Source organism: Carassius carassius, chromosome 5 (assembly GCF_963082965.1).
Source record: "Carassius carassius chromosome 5, fCarCar2.1, whole genome shotgun sequence".
Taxonomy (NCBI): domain Eukaryota; kingdom Metazoa; phylum Chordata; class Actinopteri; order Cypriniformes; family Cyprinidae; genus Carassius; species Carassius carassius.
This window is the reverse complement of record NC_081759.1, coordinates 41,934,042-41,957,077: the sequence shown is the minus strand read 5'-3', so window position 1 is coordinate 41,957,077 and position 23,036 is coordinate 41,934,042. Positions and strand designations below refer to the sequence as shown.

The following is a 23,036-nucleotide window of genomic DNA, read 5'->3' as shown; positions in this document are numbered from 1 at the left end:
ATCATTCTTCTCAAAGGGAAGCCAGCCATCACTACGTGACTTTGAGGCCATTATTATCTGTCTTCTTACGTCTTTTGAGGCATCAAGTGGGAAGCTAACCAATCAGAGCTCAGGGCGCCGCCCAACGTGCTGCCATAACCAATCAAAAAAAAAAAAAAATCGATCATGGTTTACGTGATCGATCATCACTGTCGCGGTCGAGTACTCGATTACTCGATCACTGTTGCACATCCCTAGCATTAACTAAGCGAGTTGTGAAGCTAGGCCTAACGTGACTTTGCTTACAGATTGGCATGAATTCGTGCTCTCGTAACAACCAAGCTTTTATATTAAAAAAGACAACATCACGCTAAGGTTGCTTTCAAGTAAGCAAAACGATGCTTTAAAAACATTTGTTTCGCTGGAAGGGTTAGGGTGTAACAACAGTAAAGAGACTGACAGGTCCGATCGAAGGGCTGACGGGATATTTTACAGGAAAATACTAAAACAGGAAGACAACTTTAAAAGCGCTCAAATACGTGAGAACCCTGGAAAAAAACGGGAGGGTTGACAGTTACTAACTACACTTTTGAAACACATAGTTAAAAGTACATTTGTGAGTGGTTGTTAGCACTAACAGTTACTAAACTAGCAGCTAGGTGGAGCGCAGGTTATCTTTGTCCGGATTATTATATTACTGTTTGCCAGCTTTATGATCTGCAGCTCCTGAACCCATCCATTTGTGAACTGCACATGAGACTCCAATGACTTGTAGCTTCGTAACTGTTCTGAAGTGTAGGCGCTCACAAAACAAACAAGGTAGCCGAAGATCTCTGTAATGCAGAAGTGCGACAGCAAGTTGTCGTCGGTGCTCCACTCTTTGTTGGGAATTTTTTATATGGAACCAAACTGTTAATAGTGCCGATTTTGTCCGCATACCTGTCCCTGGCATCCATATTTAGCGTATCCCTGTAAATCCCACAACCTTTTCGCAATTTTAACATCTTTTTTTATTTCCCCTCAACTCTGCTTCTTCTCGTTCGACTTGCTGAATGTTTACATTCGTGAGGCCATCAACATGGCTGCCTCGTCCCAGAATGCAACACGGCGCCCAAGTCCTATTTAAAATGTAGAACTGTGTTTTTCGGCCACACACACGTTGCAAAGTTTCGGGATTGACGTCGGGATTCACTGTCAATGTAGCAGTGATTTACATAGTGATAACCATAGCAATAGATGGGACAAATATGTGCAAAATGTGCATTAAGACTAGAGCACCCTTACTAATTCAGAAGCACCCTCAGTGATAATTTCTGGAACCTGGTTGATATGCTTTTACTGCAAAACTATATACAAAAACAACAAAATACAAATGCATTAAATAAAATAGAGTTAAGCACGTAACTAAAATAAGTAGGCTATTAATAAAATAAATAACTAAGGATGACTATAATCAGCTTGCTTCCATTTAAGCCCCTTTCACACTGCGACACAGGTAATGTGCCCTGCAATTGTTCCTGGGTCGCTAGATTTTGCCCCTTTCACACTTCCAGTGATTACCCGGAATGTGTGCATGGGTTCACAGACAACCCGTAAAGATCACGTAAAGACACGTCAGGATGTACGTGTAAGCCTACTCCTTACCTGAATTAGAAAAAAGGATATGTGCAACCTCGCACATTACATGGATCTTGTAACATTATGCGCGCTCGATGGGTTAGACTAGGGTTGTAAGAAAATATCGATACATGTATTTTGTTTGGTGATACTGTATAGATTCTCAAAAATGTAATATCTATATATATATATCATTATTATTATTATTTTTTAAATCAAGATTCATGGTAGTTGTTTCGTTTCGAGTTTATATCCCAACCACTAGATGGCAGTCTTCATCTCTGAACAAATCCCGAGGAAATACTAGCATTAAGCCACACCACTAATGTTAGCATTATTAAAGTTCTCTGCTAGTAATAGAGGAGGAAGGAACTGTCCCAGCTCACGCAGGTGAAGGATCGCCGCGCTCCGCTTTCTCTACTTTTGGGGGCGTTGTGTGCATTTGGTGCGGTGCTCATGTCGCGGTCTCTGTGATTCCATGCAGAACATAAATACAAACTGAAAAACCTGTGAAATTCAAGTGGAAAGGTTCAACATCTGTATTTATTTTGTTTTACAATTGTTTAGTTTTCTTTAGGAATCCTGTAAGCAATTACGATATTAAGCAGATGTAGTTCTTTTGTTCAGATCAAAATGTTATGACATTGTATGTTACAATTGTAAACTTAAACTTTGAACCTTTAAAGCAGGGTATTAAAATATATATGGTCTTTTTAATGAAATACATTTTATACATATAACACATTTAACTAAAGGATCCTGAAAGCACTTTTTTCCCCTTTACTCTTACTGAACAAAGAGTGGTTCAATAACGTTGAATGTTACAGGGACTGATGATTGCAAATGCAGATCCCACTGTGAACTGGTTGAATATTATTTATTTATTTATTTATTGCTAAGGTTTGCATATGTTGGTGTGTTCTTAATGACAGCTTTCTTAAAAATATATCCTATTTCTAAAATAAGAAATATCCCAATATATCTTGTCTTGCTTAGAGTATCATATATATGCAAATTCATTTTCTGCCAGCAGGAGTCGCTTTAAGAGCAGGAGAGAGAGAGAGGTTTGTCCATTAATGGCTGCAGAATCAGCGCTTAGCTCACAAATGCTGCCTTATCAAGCATTACATCCAAGATGAAAATGAAATAGAAATTTTTCTAAATACAATCGGTTCATTCTGAGATGCAGTGATCTATAAACACTCGCACCGGTTTTTGATTTTGAAACATGCAGTGCTCATGTTTACTCAATGAAGTCAAAACCTTTTGGAAAATCTATTCGTGCTAGTCAGTTTCGATATTGTGACGGCCCGCTACAAATAAATCAATATGTGGGAATCCCTGCCTGTATCGTGATATGTATCGTATCACCAGATTTTTGGCAATACACAGCCCTAGTATACGCCCCTGCTCACACATCCAACACATGTAAACTGTGTACTACTGCTCGACCGATATCTTTGAGAGCAGAATGGCCTATATAAAATGTGTGAGTGTGTATATTTATGATTTAAAACAACCAGATTTAATGCAAATTCAAATTCTGTTGTATTACAGTTTAACTCGGGGCCGCTTCTTGACATCTATAGAATGGTGGGCTGCCAGATATCCTGCGTTGTATTGTAAGGGGAAAATGTCTAGATAATTGTACTGTAGATATTGCAATATTAACTATGCGGGGTGGTGTTGGCGCAGTGGATAAGACACACGTCTTTGGTGTGAGAGACCCGGGTTTTAGTTGCTCCAGAGGTGTGTGACCTCTGACATATATAGCAATTGTAAGTCGCTTTGGATAAAAGCGTCAGCTAAATGGATAAATGTAAATGTAACTATATTATAGGCTGTTATATGTACACTGGGAAAAAAGCTTTTATGGGAAGCCCAGAATATCATGCACTTTCACAACAAAAACCTTTTAAAAAATTTTTAAATTATTACAAGAAAACCCTCTTTGTTCTCTTTCTTTGGATCATTGTTTCTACACTGACGATTTTTCATCTAACTTTTTTATTTATACCAAACAAGGCCATAATTATATCTAAAACATTAGGGGGGCTATTGTTTTGAGGAAAATATTAAGATCAGACCACTATGGTAATGGTAAAATAAGATTTTTTGCAAAGTAATCCATCTGAACTGCAAATATGTTTTTTTTTTTTTTTAAATATGCACCCATTCATTTTTTAGTTAAATAATGTTGAAAATTCAAAACAGAAAATGCTAGTGTCATCACAATAATTATAAATTAAGTGAGTCACATAAATGACAGCCCAACTTTCAATTCAATCAGTGGAATTTGACAAAAAAAAAAAGGCTTAAAGAATAGTCAAGCTGACTGTTGCTATAGTAACGAACACAATTTAACTAGGGGTGTGCACGGATAGTCGAACATTCGAATATTCGTTCTGCTCTAATTATTCAATAAATAAAAATTATATTCGAATTTAAAAAAAAAAAAAAAAAAAAACAAGTTCACAATAAAACCTAATTTGGTCACTTTCTGTGATTCTCCACGGCATATTTGAAGATGTATGCAAGCAAAAAATAATTTATGAATGAATAAGGGGCCGTTCACATATATTTTCCTTCTCCAAAGTGCTCAGGCAGAAGCGCTGCTGAGGCGACTGCCATTGCTAAGCAACAGTGACGGGCTCTCTCCATAATGACGCGGAAATTTCAGCAAAGGATAAATGGATTTGCAGCACAAAAAAATCGCTTGCAGTAGCTCTGCTACTAAATTTATGATCAGCTGTTCCTTCATCTTGGCTGAGCTTTCAACGTTGTTACGGGAAAGAATGAAGCTGAATGTTTAGTTCTTGTCACATGACCTGCGGTGCGCTTGCAGCATTCTGAAAAGTTGAGATGTTTTTAAATCAAATGCTTTGCGGACGTGCCTGGAAAAACGGGCGCGTCGCACCGTGTGCGCATCGCGACCGCGTCGCTTCCATTATGAGCGCGCATACCTCCCGCCTACATTGGAAATAACGAACTTGAGCGCACAAAAGACGCGATATGTGAACGGCCCATAAGAACTGCGGTCTTCTACAGTACTTCAAATATGCCGTGGAGAATCACAGAAAGTGACCGAATTCAAGAACATTGTTGCGGCATCTCTCAAGCAACGAATAAACACCGCTAACTTGGAGAATGCAGTGAAAACTCCTCTTCTCGCATCTGCCCTAGACCCTTGGCACAAACATCTCAGGTTTTCTCGATGAAAACATGAGAGAAGTAAGAAAAAAAAACTTTTTTGAACATTATCACATCATTTCCCTTGATGTGAGTGGTGCGGATGCAGCCGCCAACGATAAAGCGGATGCAATGCCCACTCGTCGGAGAAGGCTGAGCCAGTTCTCCAGCGATGATTACAGAGAGTCCAGCTGAGACGAGTGGGAACAGTTCTTGCTGGAGCCATGTATTCCACCAGATGAGGATCCCATTCAGTGGTGAAACGAAAACACGAAGCGCTTCACAAAACTTATTCGTTTAGCACACCGTTATTTGTGAGTCCCGCCAACGTCTGTGCCGTCAGAGCGCGTTTTCTCCGCGGCCGGCCTTATTGTTAACAGACTAAGAAGCGGACTTTCCCCCGATCATGTTTACATGCCCGTGTTTCTTAACAAGAACATGTAAAACAATAGAAAAAAAGAAAAAAAGATTTGCTGACAGTTTAAAAGTTTCAAAGTTAAGTGTAGGCTACGTTCTACAATAGCCTAATCTCTGCAGACTGCTTTACATTTTTTCTTTGTTCACTTTTTTTTCACTTTTTATTTTGCTTTTAATCTGTACTTTTGTTTTATTTATTTAACTATTGTTAAAGGTTTTCAACTACAAAGCACGATGTGTAGACTAATGTTCAAGCTTATTGTGTGTAAGCTTGTTCAAAATGACGGAAACAATAAATGTTGCTGAAAAATAACGTCTGTCTCATTAAACTTAATTTAAATAAACGAATATTCGAATATTCGTTTTTTGTGAGCTCAAATATTCGAATGTGATATTTGCAGAAAACGCCCATCCCTAAATTTAACGCACAAGCTCTTATTTCAGTGTTTACTTTCAGTTTTCATTCTTACATTCAACATTAACAGCAAGTCAAAAGGGGAAGCTTTCAACTGAATTCATTATGATTCATATTCGTATATTTAACTCCTCATAACATGAAAACTACCTGTGATAGCAGGGAAATATTTCAAAAATCATTCCAAACACTATCATTGCAATTTCTTCCTGCATATCGTCCGGAATGCTTATTCTAAAGTCTCGTGAGATTTTGCGAGATTTCCTGTGTCTACAGTCGAGACTTAGGGTGAAAATCTGTTTGTGTGTGCTGTCTTTGTCACATCATGGCACACCACACACTATAGGAGCAGAACGGTTAAATGTAGGATTTTTTATCCGCATGTTTGTGGTCTATCACATTTTGAAAATCTTATAAGATGTAAAAAATCTTTTGGTGTGTACCCAGCATAAAGCCTTCGCATGAATTCCACTCACCATGCATTCAGCTAATAATGAAGTAACACCATTTCATTGACAACATAAGAGGCCTGCTCATCTGTGTTGCTGTTTTCTTCTGCTAGCCAGTTTTCTGTTACCATACATGATTGTAGGTTATAGTTTGATTTAGCAAGCTGATTGAAGGGTGTTCATCTATTAATTTAGCCTATTTCTAGTCATGTGTGAGATTCATATGTTCATATCAGGATTTCACTTATCAGTGTTGCAAAAGGAGCATGTTGGAGCATGTCTATTATGAGCTCAACAGGAAAATCTGACTAGCCTATGTGTTCAATCAATCTGAAATTGGACTAGTAATGTATTTTAGTGCTTTTCAACAGGGATGTGATTGTTTTTTTGTGCATATCTATGTGGATTTTCTATTTATTTTCCAACCTGAGGAGTATGACTCGCAGGAGTTGTGTAAATCAGGAAATTGCTGGAATTCATACATTGATAGTGAGGGCCTTTCCAAACACCCACACTTGTGGTCTTGGCCACTTGAGAGTGTGTGCAGTGAGTGCAAGCAACAGGAGGTTAGTGCGCAAGACCAGGCGCCTCATGTATAAAACTTTGCGTAGATTTCATCCTTAAAGTGTGCGTACGCACATAAGGCAGAATTTGCGTACGCACAAAAGCTTTCAGATTTATAAAACCGTACGTACGCCAGAACCTGCGCAAGGTTCACTTTATAAATCACAAATATCTGACTATTGTGCGCAGGTGCACGTGCTTATAGCTTACCCCAATCTCCTCCCGAAATAACCATATTTAGGAGGTTAAGACCGCCTATTTTGAATATGTATGATCTCCCTGCATATTAATACGACTGATAATTGTCATTGATCTGTTTGGCTAAAAATGGAAGAACAGAAACGAAAAGCAAAAAAAAGAAACTTCACCGACTGCGAGATGGAGGTACTGCTGTCTGAGGTGGAGGGCCGAAAAAAAGTTTTATTTGATGGGCTCTCTGGGGGCATTTCAAATAAAAAGATATTAGAATGGGAGCAAGTAACAGAAGCAGTCAATGCTGTTACCTCGGTGCCTCGCACAGTCCAAGAGACAAAAAAAAAATGGTGTGACTTAAAAGTAGTCGTAAAAAAAAGAATATGTGCACACAGGTGCAGTGTCTTAACAACTGGTGGTGGTCAAGGAATCACTGACCTCTCAGCCTTTGATGCAAGGGTGGGTGCGATGATGGGGGAAACAGGATTAAGTGGAGTTCTTCCAGAATTCCAAGTGATACGGATGTGATTTGCGGTGACGATGGTAAGTAATTGATTTATCTACACATTATATAAGTTTTTTTCTGTTTAAAATTCAGCTTTTTTATTGTGGATAATTTAAATCAACCAATTCAAATTCCGTGGAAGTGGAAAGTCCTAAAATATCCAAGTGACAAATCTAGCAATAGATGCAGCTGCCCTTAAGATATACGTTTATTAAAATAGTCGATTTTCCTGTTTATTCATATGTTAAAAATTTAACTTAAAAAGACAAAAGCAAGTCATCAAGTGCATATTTTATTTCACACATGTACAGATATGCAATACAACCTTTATTTAATTAAACGTTTTTTAATGATTAAAGGAACAGTAAATCCTGGAATGCCTTCAAGCCCGGTGAGTGGTCCAAGTGGGGTAGACAAGGGATGTAGGCTTAGATCCTACGTGCCACCGCCATCCTCTGTGCCACCACCGGCATCTTGTGTGCCTCCACCAACATCCAGTGTGCCGCCATCATCAAATGCCCAAGCAACCCCATCCTGTGTGCAATCCAGTGCATCATCATCATCATCCTTTGTGCCACCACCGAGCGCTGGTAACTCAAGGCGTGTACTGACGGAAGAAGTCATGCAGACCCAACGTCACATGGTTCATTGCTGTTAATGCGGTGTGTTCCGAACTGAAAGAAATAAAAACAATTTTGTTAGAAATAAGTTGTTCACTTAAAATTCACTTGCCTTTTTACATTCCATTTATTACATTTATACGCCGCTGTATTGCCATAGCATTATGCATTAGGAGGGCCAGGGTCGGGTTCATTATCTTCAGTATGGGCGTTCGATGGAACAGGTATACCATTCTTTTGAGCAATGTTGTGCAACACTGTGCAAGCCACCACAATGCGGCAAACCTTTGTAGGGCTGTACGATACTGTGCCACCAGACCTATCCAAGCACTTCCAGCGTCCTTTTAGCAGACCAATAGTGCGTTCGACCATTGAACGCGTCCGGCAATGCTTCTCGTTATAACGCCGTTCTTGTTCGGTTTGGGGTCTAGTTAGTGGAGTTAGCAGCTACGTTCTAAGGGGATAACCACTGTCTCCTGAGAAGTAAAACATTTACACATTTTTTTTAAGAAAATATAACAAAACAATGAATGTAAATACAATGGGACAATTAATATAACATTTCAAGTGCTAGACAGAGGTAACAATTATAAACAATATTATAAGAATACTTTAAAGAAAATACATGCTTGTAAAATAGCCTACAGATAGCTTTTTATTTTTTCCAGGGCAATATTGATTCAATATAGCATTTCACTTAATTTTTTAATTCTATAAAACATGTTTTGTTTCCTGAAAATTTGCATTGATTAATGTGAAATTTTGCTTAAAAAAATATTAAAATAAGTGTGGGTTTGTTTATCATTGGAGATTATAAATATCCCTAAAAGAAAAAAACATTTTAAAAGGTATGCTTTAAACACATTTACATCATTACTCAATTACAATTACATGCGCATTCCTGCCGACTTACCAAGAAGCCATCCATCACGCACAGCTCCTGTTTGCAGTCTGTTCCCTACACTGCTGTTGGACAAAATGTAGGAAACATGAGTTTACCCAGGCCATCTCGCAACTACATTTGTCAGAGACATATGCGCATCACATATGATCTGCACGTTCAAAGAATGAAAATGTTTTCGGTTAACAAAAGCAAATTCATTATCAGATGGTGCCTTTATTGCAACATGAGTGCAGTCAATAGCACCGATTACATTGGGAAAACCGGCGATTGCTGCAAATTGCATTTTGATGTTGGCCTGTTCAGCTTGCGTGTAAGGAAAACGGATGTATCGGGGTGCCATCCCCACTATGGCATCCCATACATATGGCATGACACGGCTCAGGGATGACTGCGACATACACGATCGGTCTGCCAACTCTCGCTGGAAAGTACCAGTGGCCTAATGTGGTCAATACTTGTACAGGAACACACAGCGCGTGGTTTCTCCGTGAGTAAGAGTTGATGGAGGAGCTGGTGGAGGTGGTTTAAGAAGAGAAGAGAAAGAAGACTTTCCCATATCAAATCAAAATAAAGTATCAAATCCAAGTAGTTACATGGCTTTATTGAATAACACTAATAAAATAGGCCTACATAATGTAATAGGTCTACACAAAATATGAACATAACCAACTTAAGTTTATTATGTATTATAACAAACACCTGCAGAGGGCGCCAAATGGCTTGGCCATCCTTCACTTTACAGCGTGATTCAAGGACATTTAAATCCATGTAATTTTAATATTTGTCCGCCTTTCGAATTACAACAAGTTGTCCTCACTGTATCTAGATGCCTAATTTGCGGCCATGTGATTGGCTCTGGAACACTGGAACATTTCCCTCAGCATTCAAGCAGGCTCTGGTAAGCCCACTGCTCAAGAAACCATCTCTAAATCCAGCGCTTCTTGAAAACTACAGACCGGTATCCCTTCTTCCATTCATTGCAAAGACACTTGAGCGAGCTGTGTTCAACCAGCTTTCTATGTTCCTTGTACAGAACAACCTCCTGGACAGCAACCAATCTGGCTTCAAAAGTGGCCACTCAACTGAGACTGCTCTCGGTTACTGAAGCCCTGTGACTAGCAAGAGCAGCTTCAAAATTCTCTGTACTCATCTTACTGGACCTTTCTGCTGCTTTTGACACTGTTAATCACCAGATTCTCCTGTCCACCCTCAGAAAGATGGGCATCTCTGGAACCGCACTCCTGTGGGTTAAGACCTACCTCTCTGACAGATCCTTCAGTGTGTCTTGGAGGGGTGATGTTTCTAAGTCACAACACCTTGCTACTGGGGTTCCTCAAGGCTCAGTACTTGGACCGCTTCCCTTCTCCAGCTACATGACGTCATTAGGTTCTGTCATTCAGAAGCATGGCTTTTCTTATCACTGCTACGTTGATGACACCCAACTCTACTTCTCTTTCCAACCAGATGACCCGATGGTAGCTGCTCGAATTTCAGCCTGTCTGATTGACATTTCTAGCTGGATGAATGACCATCACCTTCAGCTTAACCTTACGAAGACAGAACTCCTGGTGATTCCAGCTAACCCATTGCTTCATCACAACTTCTTTATACAGCTGGGTTCTTCAAACAATACTCCTTCGAGGACAGCCAGAAACCTAGGAGTTGTGATGGATCATCAGTTAAGCTTCACAGACCACATTGCTACAAGATTCAAGATTTTTATTAGTCACATACAAAATTATATATAGCATATATAACCAGCAGTGAAATGTGAGTCAGGTCCGCTCCATTGACAGTGCAATTATTAAAGAAAACAACACAGATGAAAATATACATAAATATAGCTATGTAAGAATGAAATAAAAGTAAACAATCAAAATATAAGAATAAAATATAAAAAAGATGTATATTGTAGAATTAAATATAGAACACAAAATAATGTGCATGAAAGTAAACTGTAGTCTTAAATATTAAGATATACAGGGATGTACAATGTGCATATGTGCATTTTACTGTAGTCTTAAATATTAAGATACACAGGAATGTACAAGAAGCAAATGTGCAAACAGGGTGACACTGTCAGTGTGTCTAGTTGAGGAAGTGAATAATGAATATCTTACTGATAAAGTGAACATTAAGTGGAGGCATGAGGATGTTAAGAGGCTGGTTTAGAGTTTAGGAGCCTGATGGCCTGGGGGAAGAAACTCCTCCTGAGTCTCTCGGTTTTTGCCATCAGGCTATGGTAGCGCTTATCAGATGGCAGCAAAGTGAAAAGATGGTTACTGGGATGGGTGGATTCTTTGATGATTTTAGCAGCTCTACTTCTGCAGCGTTTGAGGTAGATGTCATGCAGAGAGGGGAGAGCAGACCCTGAAATGCGCTCAGCTAAGCGCACAACTCTCTGCAGGGCTTTGCAGTCTTGACTGGAGCTGTTCCCATACCACACTGAGTCAATACTGTTTCTATAGCCCCAGAATAGAAAATTTTCAGGATTGCTGGTGAGACCCTGAATTTCCTCAGCTGTCGCAGATGGTACAGTCTTTGCCTGGCTTTATTAACCTGTGTTTGAATGTGAGTAGTCCAAGTCAGGTCCTCGGAGATGTTTACACCAAGGTACTTGAAGCTGCTCACCCTCACCACAGGGGTCCCGCTGATCATAAGAGGAGGCCGAGGTCTATGAGTTTAGAAGCTAGCTTTAAGGGGACTATAGTATTAAAAGCTGAGCTATAGTCAATAAATAGGATTTGAGAGATGGCATCATCTGTGGATCTGTTTGGGCGATAGGCAAACTAAACGAGCTGATCAGCACAGGACCGCAGAACACGGCCAGAAATCCCATCAGGTCCGGCTGCTTTCCTTACATTCACTCGCTTTAGTGCCCTCCGAACCTCATCCTCCGACACGGTGATCGCATAATGATCGCTAATCTGACTGCTGCTTCCTGACGCGCTGGTCGGCAGACTCGCACTGCTTGGATTGCTTTCAAAGCGGCCGTAGAAAGTGTTTAGCTTGTCAGCCAGCGACGGATCTGGTCTCACCTCTGTAGAGGATTTATGTCCAAAGGCACAGATAGTCCTTAGTCCTTGCCACATGCGTAGGGAGTCATTTAGCTGGAAATGTGACTCTATGCGTTCCCTGTATCTGTGTTTGGCGGCTCTTACTGCACGTCGGAGAGCATAGCACGATGCTTTGTACTCGCTCATGTTTCTCGACAGAAGACCGGCATTGTAAGCAGCAGTGCGTTTGTTTATGTGGCGAGTGGGGCGGTGCCGAGGGACGTGGGAACAAGGAGTGAGGCCGGCAATGATTTGGCAAATCAGTGACACCTGCGACCCACCGCCGGTCTCGAGTCCCACGTAGGAGATGGAAGGATATAAAACTGGAGAGACGACAGTGAAGGACGAGAGAGGACCAGGCCTGGGCTTTTAGTTGTGTTTTGGTTTTTATTTGAGCGAACCAGTCATCCGTGAGGGGCTGGTGCGCTGTTTTGTGTTTATTTTGGAATTATTAAAATGTTATTTGATTGTCCGCCGGTTCCCGCCTCCTTCTTCCCGAAGATTAGGAAGTTTTTATCATTACAGTGGTGCCGAAACCCGGGAGAAGGAGGGGACGCGCTGCTTAAGATCCCTCGCCGCTGTGGTGAATCCGCGGTGCCACGGAGCTGGCGAGGAGGATGCCGCCATGGACGCTCGAGGCGGTGGACTGAAACAAGTTGCCGGGGACGGGCGAGCTCGCTGCCGACCGCCCGCGATGTGGAGGGACGGCTGTCATCCGTGAGGGAGCGGAGGAGTCGGCGCTGTTCGCCAGGGGGCCAGAGCCTGCTGCCTCCGTGAAGGTATCCGGAGGAGCAGGGAACGGGGGACTCCTGCCGGCTGCCCAAAACCGGAGGAGCCGTCGCCGTCCACCGGGCGGCGGAGGGGTGTCGTGCCATCCGCCGAGGGCCGTCCAGTGCCACCGCCAGGCACCGCGGAGGAGATCGCCCAGCCGGTCGAGGGCCGAGCAGCAGTGCATCTGGGAACCGGAATCTTTTTTTTTTTTTTTTCTCTCTCTTCCCTCTCTCGTCTCTGTCGCTCCTCCTTCCATCTCCTTTTCTCTCGTCTGTCCTACCCCCAGGTTCCCGCAGGTCCCCGTGAGCGGTCCCCCCCAGAGGGAGGGGGGGGGGGTTGGCGAGTGGGGCGGGGCCGAGGGACGTGGGAACAAGGAGTGAGGCCGGCAATGATTGGGCAAATCAGTGACACCTGCGACCCACCGCCGGTCTCGAGTCCCACGTAGGAGATGGAAGGATATAAAACTGGAGCGACGATAGTGAAGGACGAGAGAGGACCAGGCCTGGGCTTTTAGTTGTGTTTTGGTTTTTATTTGAGCGCACAAGTCGTCCGTGAGGGGCTGGTGCGCTGTTTTGTGTTTATTTTGGAATTATTAAAATGTTATTTGATTGTCCGCCGGTTCCCGCCTCCTCCTTCCCGAAGATTAGGAAGTTTTTATCATTACAGTTTACTGCTGCACGGATTGATCTGTCCACCCACGGTTTCTGATTTGAGAATGTCCGTATAGTTATTGTGTTCGTAGCTTGTTCGGCTATCGTGTTTACAAAGCTTAATGCTACATACGTGAACTCGCTGACGTCAGATGAACTTGCGCAAAACATGTCCCAGTCTACGTCATCAAGAGCCGCCTGCAGCATGGCTTCTGAGTGGGCAGACAATCGCGTCACCACCCTCTGCACCGGGGGATCTTGAACGAGCCGTTGTTTATATTCCGATGTGAGGAAAATGGCGGCATGCAAGACGACCACTGGCACGGCACCAACAGACCTAAACTCACTGGTTAAATCTTATGTGCCCTCCAGAAGTTTGCGCTCTGCAAGTGAACGACACCTTGTGGTGCCATCCCAAAGAAGTTCAAAATCACTCTCACGAACCTTTTCCTGGACTGTGCCCAGCTGGCGGAATGACCTCCAAATCTCAATTTGTACAGCTGAGTCTTTACTCTTTTTCAAGAAACATCTAAAATCTCATCTTTTTCGTCAGCATTTAACCTTAAACTAGCACTTCTCCTTCTTTTCTTTTCATTTATAAAAAAAAAAAAAACATAGCTCTGTGTTCTGTACTTGACTAACTGAGACTTGTCAAGGCACTTGTACACTGTTGTTGTTCTCTTGTTGACCTGACTGCTTCTATTGTTCTCATTTGTAAGTCGCTTTAGATAAAAGCGTCTGCTAAATTATTAACCCTAAGGTTGTGGGTTTGAGTCTTGGGCCGGCAATACCATGACTGAGGAGCCTTTGAGCAAGGCACTGAACCCCAACTGCTCCCCGGGCACAGCAGCATAAATGATGCTCACTGCTCCGGGTGTGTGTTCACTGGTGTGTGTTTGTGTGTGTGTGTTCACTGGTGTGTGTTTGTGTGTGTGTGTGTGTGTGTTCACTGGTGTGTGTGTGTGTGTGTTCACTGGTGTGTGTGTGTGTGTGTGTGTTCACTGGTGTGTGTGTGTGTGTGTGTGTTCACTGGTGTGTGTGTGTGTGTGTGTGTGTGTGTGTTCACTGGTGTGTGTGTGTGTGTGTGTGTGTGTGTGTGTGTGTTCACTGGTGTGTGTGTGTGTGTGTGTGTGTGTGTGTGTGTGTTCACTGGTGTGTGTGTGTGTGTGTGTGTTCACTGGTGTGTGTGTGTGTGTGTGTGTGTGTGTGTGTGTTCACTGGTGTGTGTGTTCACTGTTGTGTGTGTGCAGTTTGGATGGGTTAAATGCAGAGCACGAATTCTGAGTATGTGTCACAATACTTGGCTTAAGGTCACCTTACTCACTGACATTTGAACCAGTTATTATTGCCTCCTTATCATATTATATATAAATAGTCATCTTAAAGCTTGTTTTTCACTTAGGTCTATTTGTATTGCTAAAAATATCAGATTACCCAATTATTAAAGTAATCATTAGTTACAGCCTAAATTATTAAAATATTTCAAAATACAACTGCATTGTTTTGATTTGTTTGATTAAAATACAGATATTTTGTCATTTAAAAAAATCTTACAAATACTATAAAAAATAGTCTCATTCTAGTGAGCCAAGTATCTGTATCATCAAGTGTATTGTCACACACCCTAGTGTTGATAACTGGTGATATAGCTCATAATTTCCCAAGTGTTTGATGCAGCTTTCATTCCTCAGTTCAATCATATTCATGAAAAAAAATCACTTTGAATAAGGAAAGTGATAACTTTGTCAGAATATGCTTTCAAATGTTAAAGTTGCCACAGTCGTTCCATGCCTTTGTGCTGCATTTAGTTTCATTAGTTTATTAGAATTCGAAACGTAATAACATAAGATCTCTGATTTTAGTCCCTGAAAACCAAAAAAGTAGTGCTTGAAAAGTTCTTTTAATTTTGCAGTTTCTGTACAAACCCTGTTAAAAGATCTGTAATACCTGGAAATCACTACCTGTTATCATTCTCATTCAAAGACACCAGATAGGGAAAAAAAAAATCAAATTCCAAGTCCATTTCACACTTTTAAAATCTCCAGGTAAAAAAATAAAAATAAAAAATCAGATGCTACAACATTTACTGTTATTTAACAAAATTGTATCTATGTGTATATTGCTTGCAAAAGTGTTTTAATGGCTAACAGGGTCATGTCAACCAGATGAACTTTAACCCTTAGGCAGGATACAGTCTGCAACTAAATTAGTTACAAATGTAACAAAATAATAACATTTACAATATTTGATGTAGTCATTGACAGTCAGCAAACCTGTTTTTCCAGCTTGCCTCACACCAATTCAATAGAAAACAAAAAACATTCCGAAACAGTTTCAGACTTGATTTACAGTTTGAGTCAGGTTCACTGTAACTCACACTATTAACTGAGATCATAGTCGACTCCAAATGCTTTTTAGTAATTCATCATTCATAATGAACCAGGAACATAATGAAACCGGCAAAATGTTTTCTACAAAACGGTGACAAGCTGATTTACTAGTCATAGCATCATGTTTGAACAAATATTGACTATAACTATTAAAACACTAGTTTTAATGCATTATTAATTTATCAAAATCATCAGAAGTCTTATGTTAAGAGTAATTTTGTCATCAATTGCTTAAGTTTCTCGATTAGAGCCTGACCAATGAGAAGCATGATTTCTTACCCTGTTCAGATTAAGCAAGGGAAGTTTATTTATAGAACACATTTCATACACCATAGTAATTCAAAGTGCTTTATATAAAAATGAATTAAAATAATCATAAAAATAATCACAACAATAAAAGCAGAGTGCAATCGTTGGAAGATTGAATTTTCTTCATCTAGTTGTTTAGTGCAGTGTGTGTGTTTTATAACTGTTTCTAATTGTTGTTCTCTCTTATTCTGTAAGCAGAGAGTGGGGGTTTGCCTCGGTCAAAGAGTGAAACTATGACCGGATTCACACGATCTCGACGCCACGCGAGGAGCCGCGACGAGAGACGCCACACCATCACTAACGGAGTGGATTATGGGATGGTAAAGATTACTTTCTTCCCAAATAAAGTTATATATTATATATTATTATATATATAGTTATAATAAATAAATATATATAAATAAATATATATATATATATATATATATATATATTATAAATTTGTTATAAAATTGTTATAAAATTGTAATATAATTATTATACAAGTTGAAAGTTAATTCACTTTGCCAGTGAATACAAAAATGCTCTGTTCACACAAGCAATGCCGTTCCATTTTTTTTACTGGTAAAGCACCACTCACACATCAGTTTCAAATTACCAGTAAATACTGTGACATCATTAACCGGGATTGACCTCTTAACCAAGGTGGATGATAAATTAAATTAAAATTAAATTTATGCATTTAGCAGACGCTTTTATCCAAAGCTACTTACAGTGCATTCAGGCTATCAATTTTTACCTATCAAGTGTTCCCGGGGAATCGAACCCACAACCTTGCGCTTGATAGCGCAGTGCTACAGGAACACATCCTTCTGTTCCGACATCACTTTTTTAAAAATGTATATTATTATGTTATTTGTTATTTCTTTAAGTAGAACACAGGAAAACAAATACGGCTACAACATACACTAGGGATGTCAAATTTCGATTATTTCCATGATCGATCGTCTTTTAAATTAACAATCATTAACCATAATGCTGCAAAATGCGTGCGTCTATGACAGGATGTGCAAAAGCCACACACACACACACACACACACACACACACACACACACAAAGCGCTTTCTAACTTGAATTAAAGGGGTTTTAGTCTGAATAAAATGCTAGTAGCAGGATTATAAAATGAATAGATGTGATTGTTCATTTCATTAAAGGAAGAGAGTGCACCATACGTTTGAGATCAATTTACTTTGTTTACAGTTTCCTAACCCGCACGGAGACCGATGAACAAGCCTCTTTAAATGGTTTTGTGGTGCTCGTTGTTGTATTTTAAAACACAATTGCAATGTTTTCAACTGGCATTATGGCTTTTAAAATAAAATTTTCCCAAACTTACCAGTGGCGGGTGTGTGAACCGCTTCCATCGGCGCTGCTGCAGCAAAACTCATGTCTTATTCGGCACAAATCCAAATGTTTCCATATTCGCAATGTATTTGAATGTTAAAAAATTATTTGTAATGTAAACTAGCTTGCATCTAACACGCATTCGCACATAGACTGAAAAGATGATCCTCTTCATCTGAGCAAAAGTGTCCTTGGCATAACAGCAGAGTGGACCGATATAATGATCTGTTTAAACTGACCAGTGTGAATGTTTAGTTGACTACTTTATTTTGATAATGAACAGACTGCGATGTAAGTTTGAGTTGCTGGAATACGTGTGCTCCAGGCTCTGGCGTGATCAAAACCGATGAGAGATAAAAAAAAATACAAATAAAAAGTGTTTACTTTTGCACACTCGCAATAAAAAAGACTGAAGATCTGTGCTCTTGAAAAATAAAGCAAAACAAAGAGAATCTGCATTATCTTTTTTTTCCGTGAACTTGTGGAGCGCTGCCACACTTCTGTTTTTAAATTTTAATTAAGTCAGATATATTTAGCATATAAAAAAATAAATAAATAAATAAAAACATATTGTTATTTTTATGTAAGGCCTATTACTTATATAGATAAGTGTCAGTCACAGTGCCTATAATTTGCTGTTTTGAATCCAGCAATTATTTATTTACAAATTATAAATTCTGATTATGACAAATGTGGAATAAAAGCTTTGTTTATTAGAGGAATAATAGGTTAAGTAGAAAATGTTAGATCACGACCATGCCTCTGGATGCCGTTCGCGCCCATAGCCTTCGTTTACGCGTTTGTTCAGGTTTGCTTGTTGGTCAAATTTCCACAAATTTAATAACATTTAGGCATTGTTTCTTTTCCTAAATCTTCACAGTCTAACCCTATTATTTGCAGGCATTAAACTTAATTAACTTAATAAACGCAAATTATTATCTTTGACTTTTAATCACGGTTTTCGTATCTCTTAGCCTACTGTGCTAAACATGGGAAGGGAAATTAAAGATTTCATGAATTGAGAATTTGTTTGATTTATTAATTTGTTCCCTTATTTCAGTTAAATCATAGGTTATTTAGGGAACAAAATTAATGAAACATGGACAATTGCCACAAATTAATAAGTCGTAGGAACGAATAAACTAGTTGTAGGGATGAATAGCCTTGTGTTTCGCAGCCCTGCCGAAATAATCCATCCACCTCACAGGTGTGGCATATCAAGATGCTGATTAAACAGCATGATTATTGTACAGGTGTGCCTCAGACTGGCCACAATAAAAGGACACTCTAAAATGTGCAGTTTTATCTCACAGCACAATGTCACAGATGTCACAAGTTTAGAGGGAGCATGCAGGTGTCATGCTGACTGCAGGAATGTCCAGCAGAGCTGTTGTCCATGAACTGAATGTTCATTTCTCTACCATAAACCATTTCCAAAGGCTTTTCAGAGAGTTAGGCAGTACATTCAACCGGCCTCACAAGCGCAGACCATGTGTAACCGCACCAGCCCAGGACCAACACATCTTCACCTCCAACATCGTCTGAGACCAGACACCCCGACAGCTGCTGCAACAGTGGGTTTGCAAAAACAATTCCTGGAAGCTGAATCCCAGTTCTTGCATGGTCCCATACTCACTGGACATGTCACCCATTGAGCATGTTTGGGATGCTCTGGATCGGCGTATACGACAGCGTGTTCCAGTTCCTGCCGATATCCAGCAACTTCACACAGCCATCGAAGAGGAGTGGAGCAGCATCCCACAATCAACAACCTGATCAACTCTCTGTGAAGGAGATGTGCTGCACTGTGTGAGACAAACGGTGGTCACACCAGATACCCCCCCCCAGTACAGTTAAACTGCACATTTTAGAGTGACCTTTTATTGTGGCCAGTCTAAGGCACTCCTGTGCAATAATCATGCTATCAGCATCTTTATATGCCACAGCTGTGAGGCAAAGAAGTGCTCACTAACACAGATTTAGACAGATTTGTGAACAACATTTGAGAGAAATAGGCCTTTTGTGTCCATAGAAAAAGTCTTAGATATCCGAGTTAATCTCATGGAAAAATAGTGGCAAAAACAAAAGTGTTGCGTTTATATTTTTGTTCAGTGTATATAAAACCCTGACAAGCTGTGAAACAAATCCGATACGGAAAAGATTGATTTTGTGATTCTAATGTGAAAGGATGTTTTGTAATCATAGTGTCTGTGGGTTTAGTTGAGTGGAGAAGTGAAGTGGTTTTCTGTTTGAATGGTCTGAACGGTCGTCATCAGCTCCTCCTCTCAGCTGTCTTTCTCTCTTTACTCCTCGCGTGTACGTTCGCTCTGTCTCTCTCTTTCGGTGCGGTTCTCTGTTCTCCACTCATGGTGGTCAGCCGGCTCGGGCCCCGGGGCCTGGACGCTGCCGTGTGGGCCGCTTACACCACTGTCTTCATCCCTCTGAGCAGCAGCCTGTTCTCCAGCAGAGCCCTGCACTTCTACCTCTGGGTGAGTGAGACACTGACGTGTTTGTGATGGTGTTTGCTGGGCTTTTCATGCTTCCAGTGACTGTTTTCTCTGTTTCACTCATCAGTCACATTGCCATGAACTGTCTGTCTGTAAAAGTTCCACAGTTTTTGTGTAATATTTGTGGAGATTGGGCTATGTGAGATGCTCTGTGTGGGACTGTCGCTCGTTTCCCTCGTGTGGTGTCTGCATGATTTCTCTTGTGAAAGCGGACTGTTGATGTGATTCTGTCTGCTCACCATCTCTCTATACAAAGTGGATTTTCCCTTTCGACAGCCCACCGCACAAACACACGGCACAAAGCCTCTCCCCTCCCTTTGTTTCTCTTTCACTCACACGCTTTAAAAAAAAGAGTTTAGACGGCAGTTCATCGGCCTGCAGAAGATCTGCTGGCTGCTTTGAGCAATATTTCAATCATTAACATGCTCTGTATTAAATGTGTTTGTGACCTGTTACCTGTACAAAAGTAGCTTTTTTCCCAAAAGTAGCTGTTTTAGTAACTAAAATATCTTAAAGTATGTTAACAGACTGAAAGTGTTTATTTAAAGAAAATCTTCCCCCTGCTGTAGGTAACCATTACAATATCGTATAGAAGCTTTTTTCCATCATAAAAGCAAATGCCATGTCTTGTTTTGGGTATGCAGAAGTACAAATGAGACTACATGTGTGAGGCATTGGTTTTGGTGTGTTTGGTGTTGTTTTTTTTGTTTGTTTTTTTTTCATTTGTCATGGCATGGACCTCTAAGTTATGATTAGATATTTAAACCAGACATAGTATGGTGAGGGAGCAGAATTAATTAACTGTAAATGGAAATTGTGGTACTGCAAATGTATTATTAAAACTGTCATTCATTGCATTTCTCATGTGATATGCATCAAGACTTCAGTATGTTGCTTGCTAATTTGGTGTGATAAAGATACAGGATCGCAGAGTTCAAATCACCAGTTCGGTTTTATTTTGGTTTTTGTTTTGAGAATAAACCATATGTGAGGACATTGTGCTAATAAGCTTTGAACATAATCGTAAAATCAAATAAATCTTACCTGACATTTCAGAGACAGATTTGTGTACAGTAGCGTGGTTGAAGTGTGTTTGTGTGTACAGGAACATTGTTATCTGTATTTTCTTCTTTCATCCTTCTATGGCTGTGCTCAGTGTTTCTGTGCTGCAGTGTTTGGCCTGTAGCTCAGTCGACTGTTTGAAGCCATCGTGTCTCAACTAGAGATACACCAAAATGAAAATTCTTGGCTAAAGCCAAACAAAATGAAACCCTGGGCCAAAGGCCAAATACCAAACACTGTTGTTTGCGTCCCCCCCCCCCCATGTATTTTGCCTTTTTTTTCACCATTGCATAAATTTAAATAGACAAAATAAACAACAATTGCAAAACAACAATTTGAAATTATTTACTTCACACTGAATTTTTTGTTTTGTTACATTCTAGCAGACACTATACCAACGAAGCACAATTTAACTTAAAATTAATAAGTTAGAACAGTAAAACTTTTTGGCCATTTTTGAGACCCCTTTCTTGAATCATGCAAGTATTTTTTTTTACTGTTCAAATAAATGCAGCCTCGCTGAGCAGAAGAGACTTTTAAAACATTAGAATATTACAGATCCCAAATTGAACACAAATGTGTGAATATTATAATAAATGTGTTAATAGAGCTGTTGGAATTATTATAATAATTCTTTTTATTTTATTTTACAGAACAACAGTAAAATTACAATACTAACATTTATGAATGTTAATGAAGCTTTTGAAAAAAAAAATTGTTTTTGTTTTTTGGCAGAAACCCGCAGGAAGACCTCGGTGCTTCTTTTTGTTGACAACAGCAGATTTATAAATGTTTATAAAAAATTCATTTATATAATGATGTCACATGCCTTGTCAAACTCAAAGTCAAGTCACCTTTATTTATATAGCGCTTTAAACAAAATACATTGCGTCAAAGCAACTGAACAACATTCATTAGGAAAACAGTGTCAATAATGCAAAAATGATAGTTAAAGGCAGTTCATCATTGAATTCAGTGATGTCATCTCTGTTCAGTTAAATAGTGTCTGTGCATTTATTTGCAATCAAGTCAACGATATCGCTGTAGATGAAGTGTCCCCAACTAAGCAAGCCAGAGGCGACAGCGGCAAGGAACCGAAACTCCATCGGTGACAGAATGGAGAAAAAAACCTTGGGAGAAACCAGGCTCAGTTGGAGGGGCAGTTCTCCTCTGACCAGACGAAACCAGTAGTTCAATTCCAGGCTGCAGCAAACTCAGATTGTGCAGAAGAATCATCTGTTTCCTGTGGTCTTGTCCTGGTGCTCCTCTGAGTAAACTGGTTTCCACTTTAATAAAAAAGTATATAACAAACACAATTAGTGTAACCATTTTAAATAAAAAAAAAGCATGTTTTGTTTTAGCTTTTGGAGCAAGGGCGTGTAATGTCATGGGGTTGGTTCTCTCCATTGGCCAGTGAAGTAAAATAAGAGTTCATTTTGTACACAAAAACCTGTATTGAGCACATTTTAAAATACTTCAATTTAGAGCATCTTGAGTTTTTTCATTTTCATTTGTTGTTTTCCATCACTTTCTATTAAGAACAAGAATTGTCTCCAGAATAAAGTGAGGACAGGTAGGTTAGGACAGCAGGTAGAAAGAAAAGCATGGTGTATCATGAATTGATTGTTTACTATTGTCATTTTGCATTATTGAAACACTGTTTTCATATTTAATACTGTAAAGTTTTTTGACACTTTGACACTATCAGTATTGTTAAAATAGCTATATAAATAAAGGTGACTTGACTTGAATGATGACCGCACCCATTGCATGTACACTTTTAGGCAATGCCCTCTGGTAGGAAGCTTAAAGAGTTAAATATTTGACTAACACTGCAGTATGTTTACTTTTGGACCAGAAGCCATTCGGTTTTGCTATTTTTTTTTTTTTTTTTTTTATTAATTGTTTTATAGAACTCTTAAAGGTGCGTTAGGGTAAGTGACTGTATTGCTGCGTTTCCACAGCAGGAACTTTACCCAGGAACTAGGGACTTTGGGCTGGTACTCGGTGTGTTTCCACTGCAGGAACCAGGAACTAAATAAAGTTCCGGGTAAAAAAGTAAGTCCCTGCTGGCGAGGTGGTACTTTTCCAAAGT

General features: G+C 39.9%; 1 protein-coding gene across 1 annotated transcript in view; it reads left to right on the top strand.

Annotated features, from left to right (window-relative positions):
• Positions 1–23,036, top strand: part of sapcd2 (suppressor APC domain containing 2) — a 35,218-nt gene that overhangs the window by 3,627 nt on the left and 8,555 nt on the right. Inside the window, exons 3-5 of the mRNA XM_059551341.1 lie at positions 12,312–12,317; positions 12,630–12,640; positions 16,223–16,347. Coding sequence (XP_059407324.1) covers positions 12,312–12,317; positions 12,630–12,640; positions 16,223–16,347 — 142 coding nt within the window. The remainder of the gene's footprint in view (positions 1–12,311; positions 12,318–12,629; positions 12,641–16,222; positions 16,348–23,036) is intronic.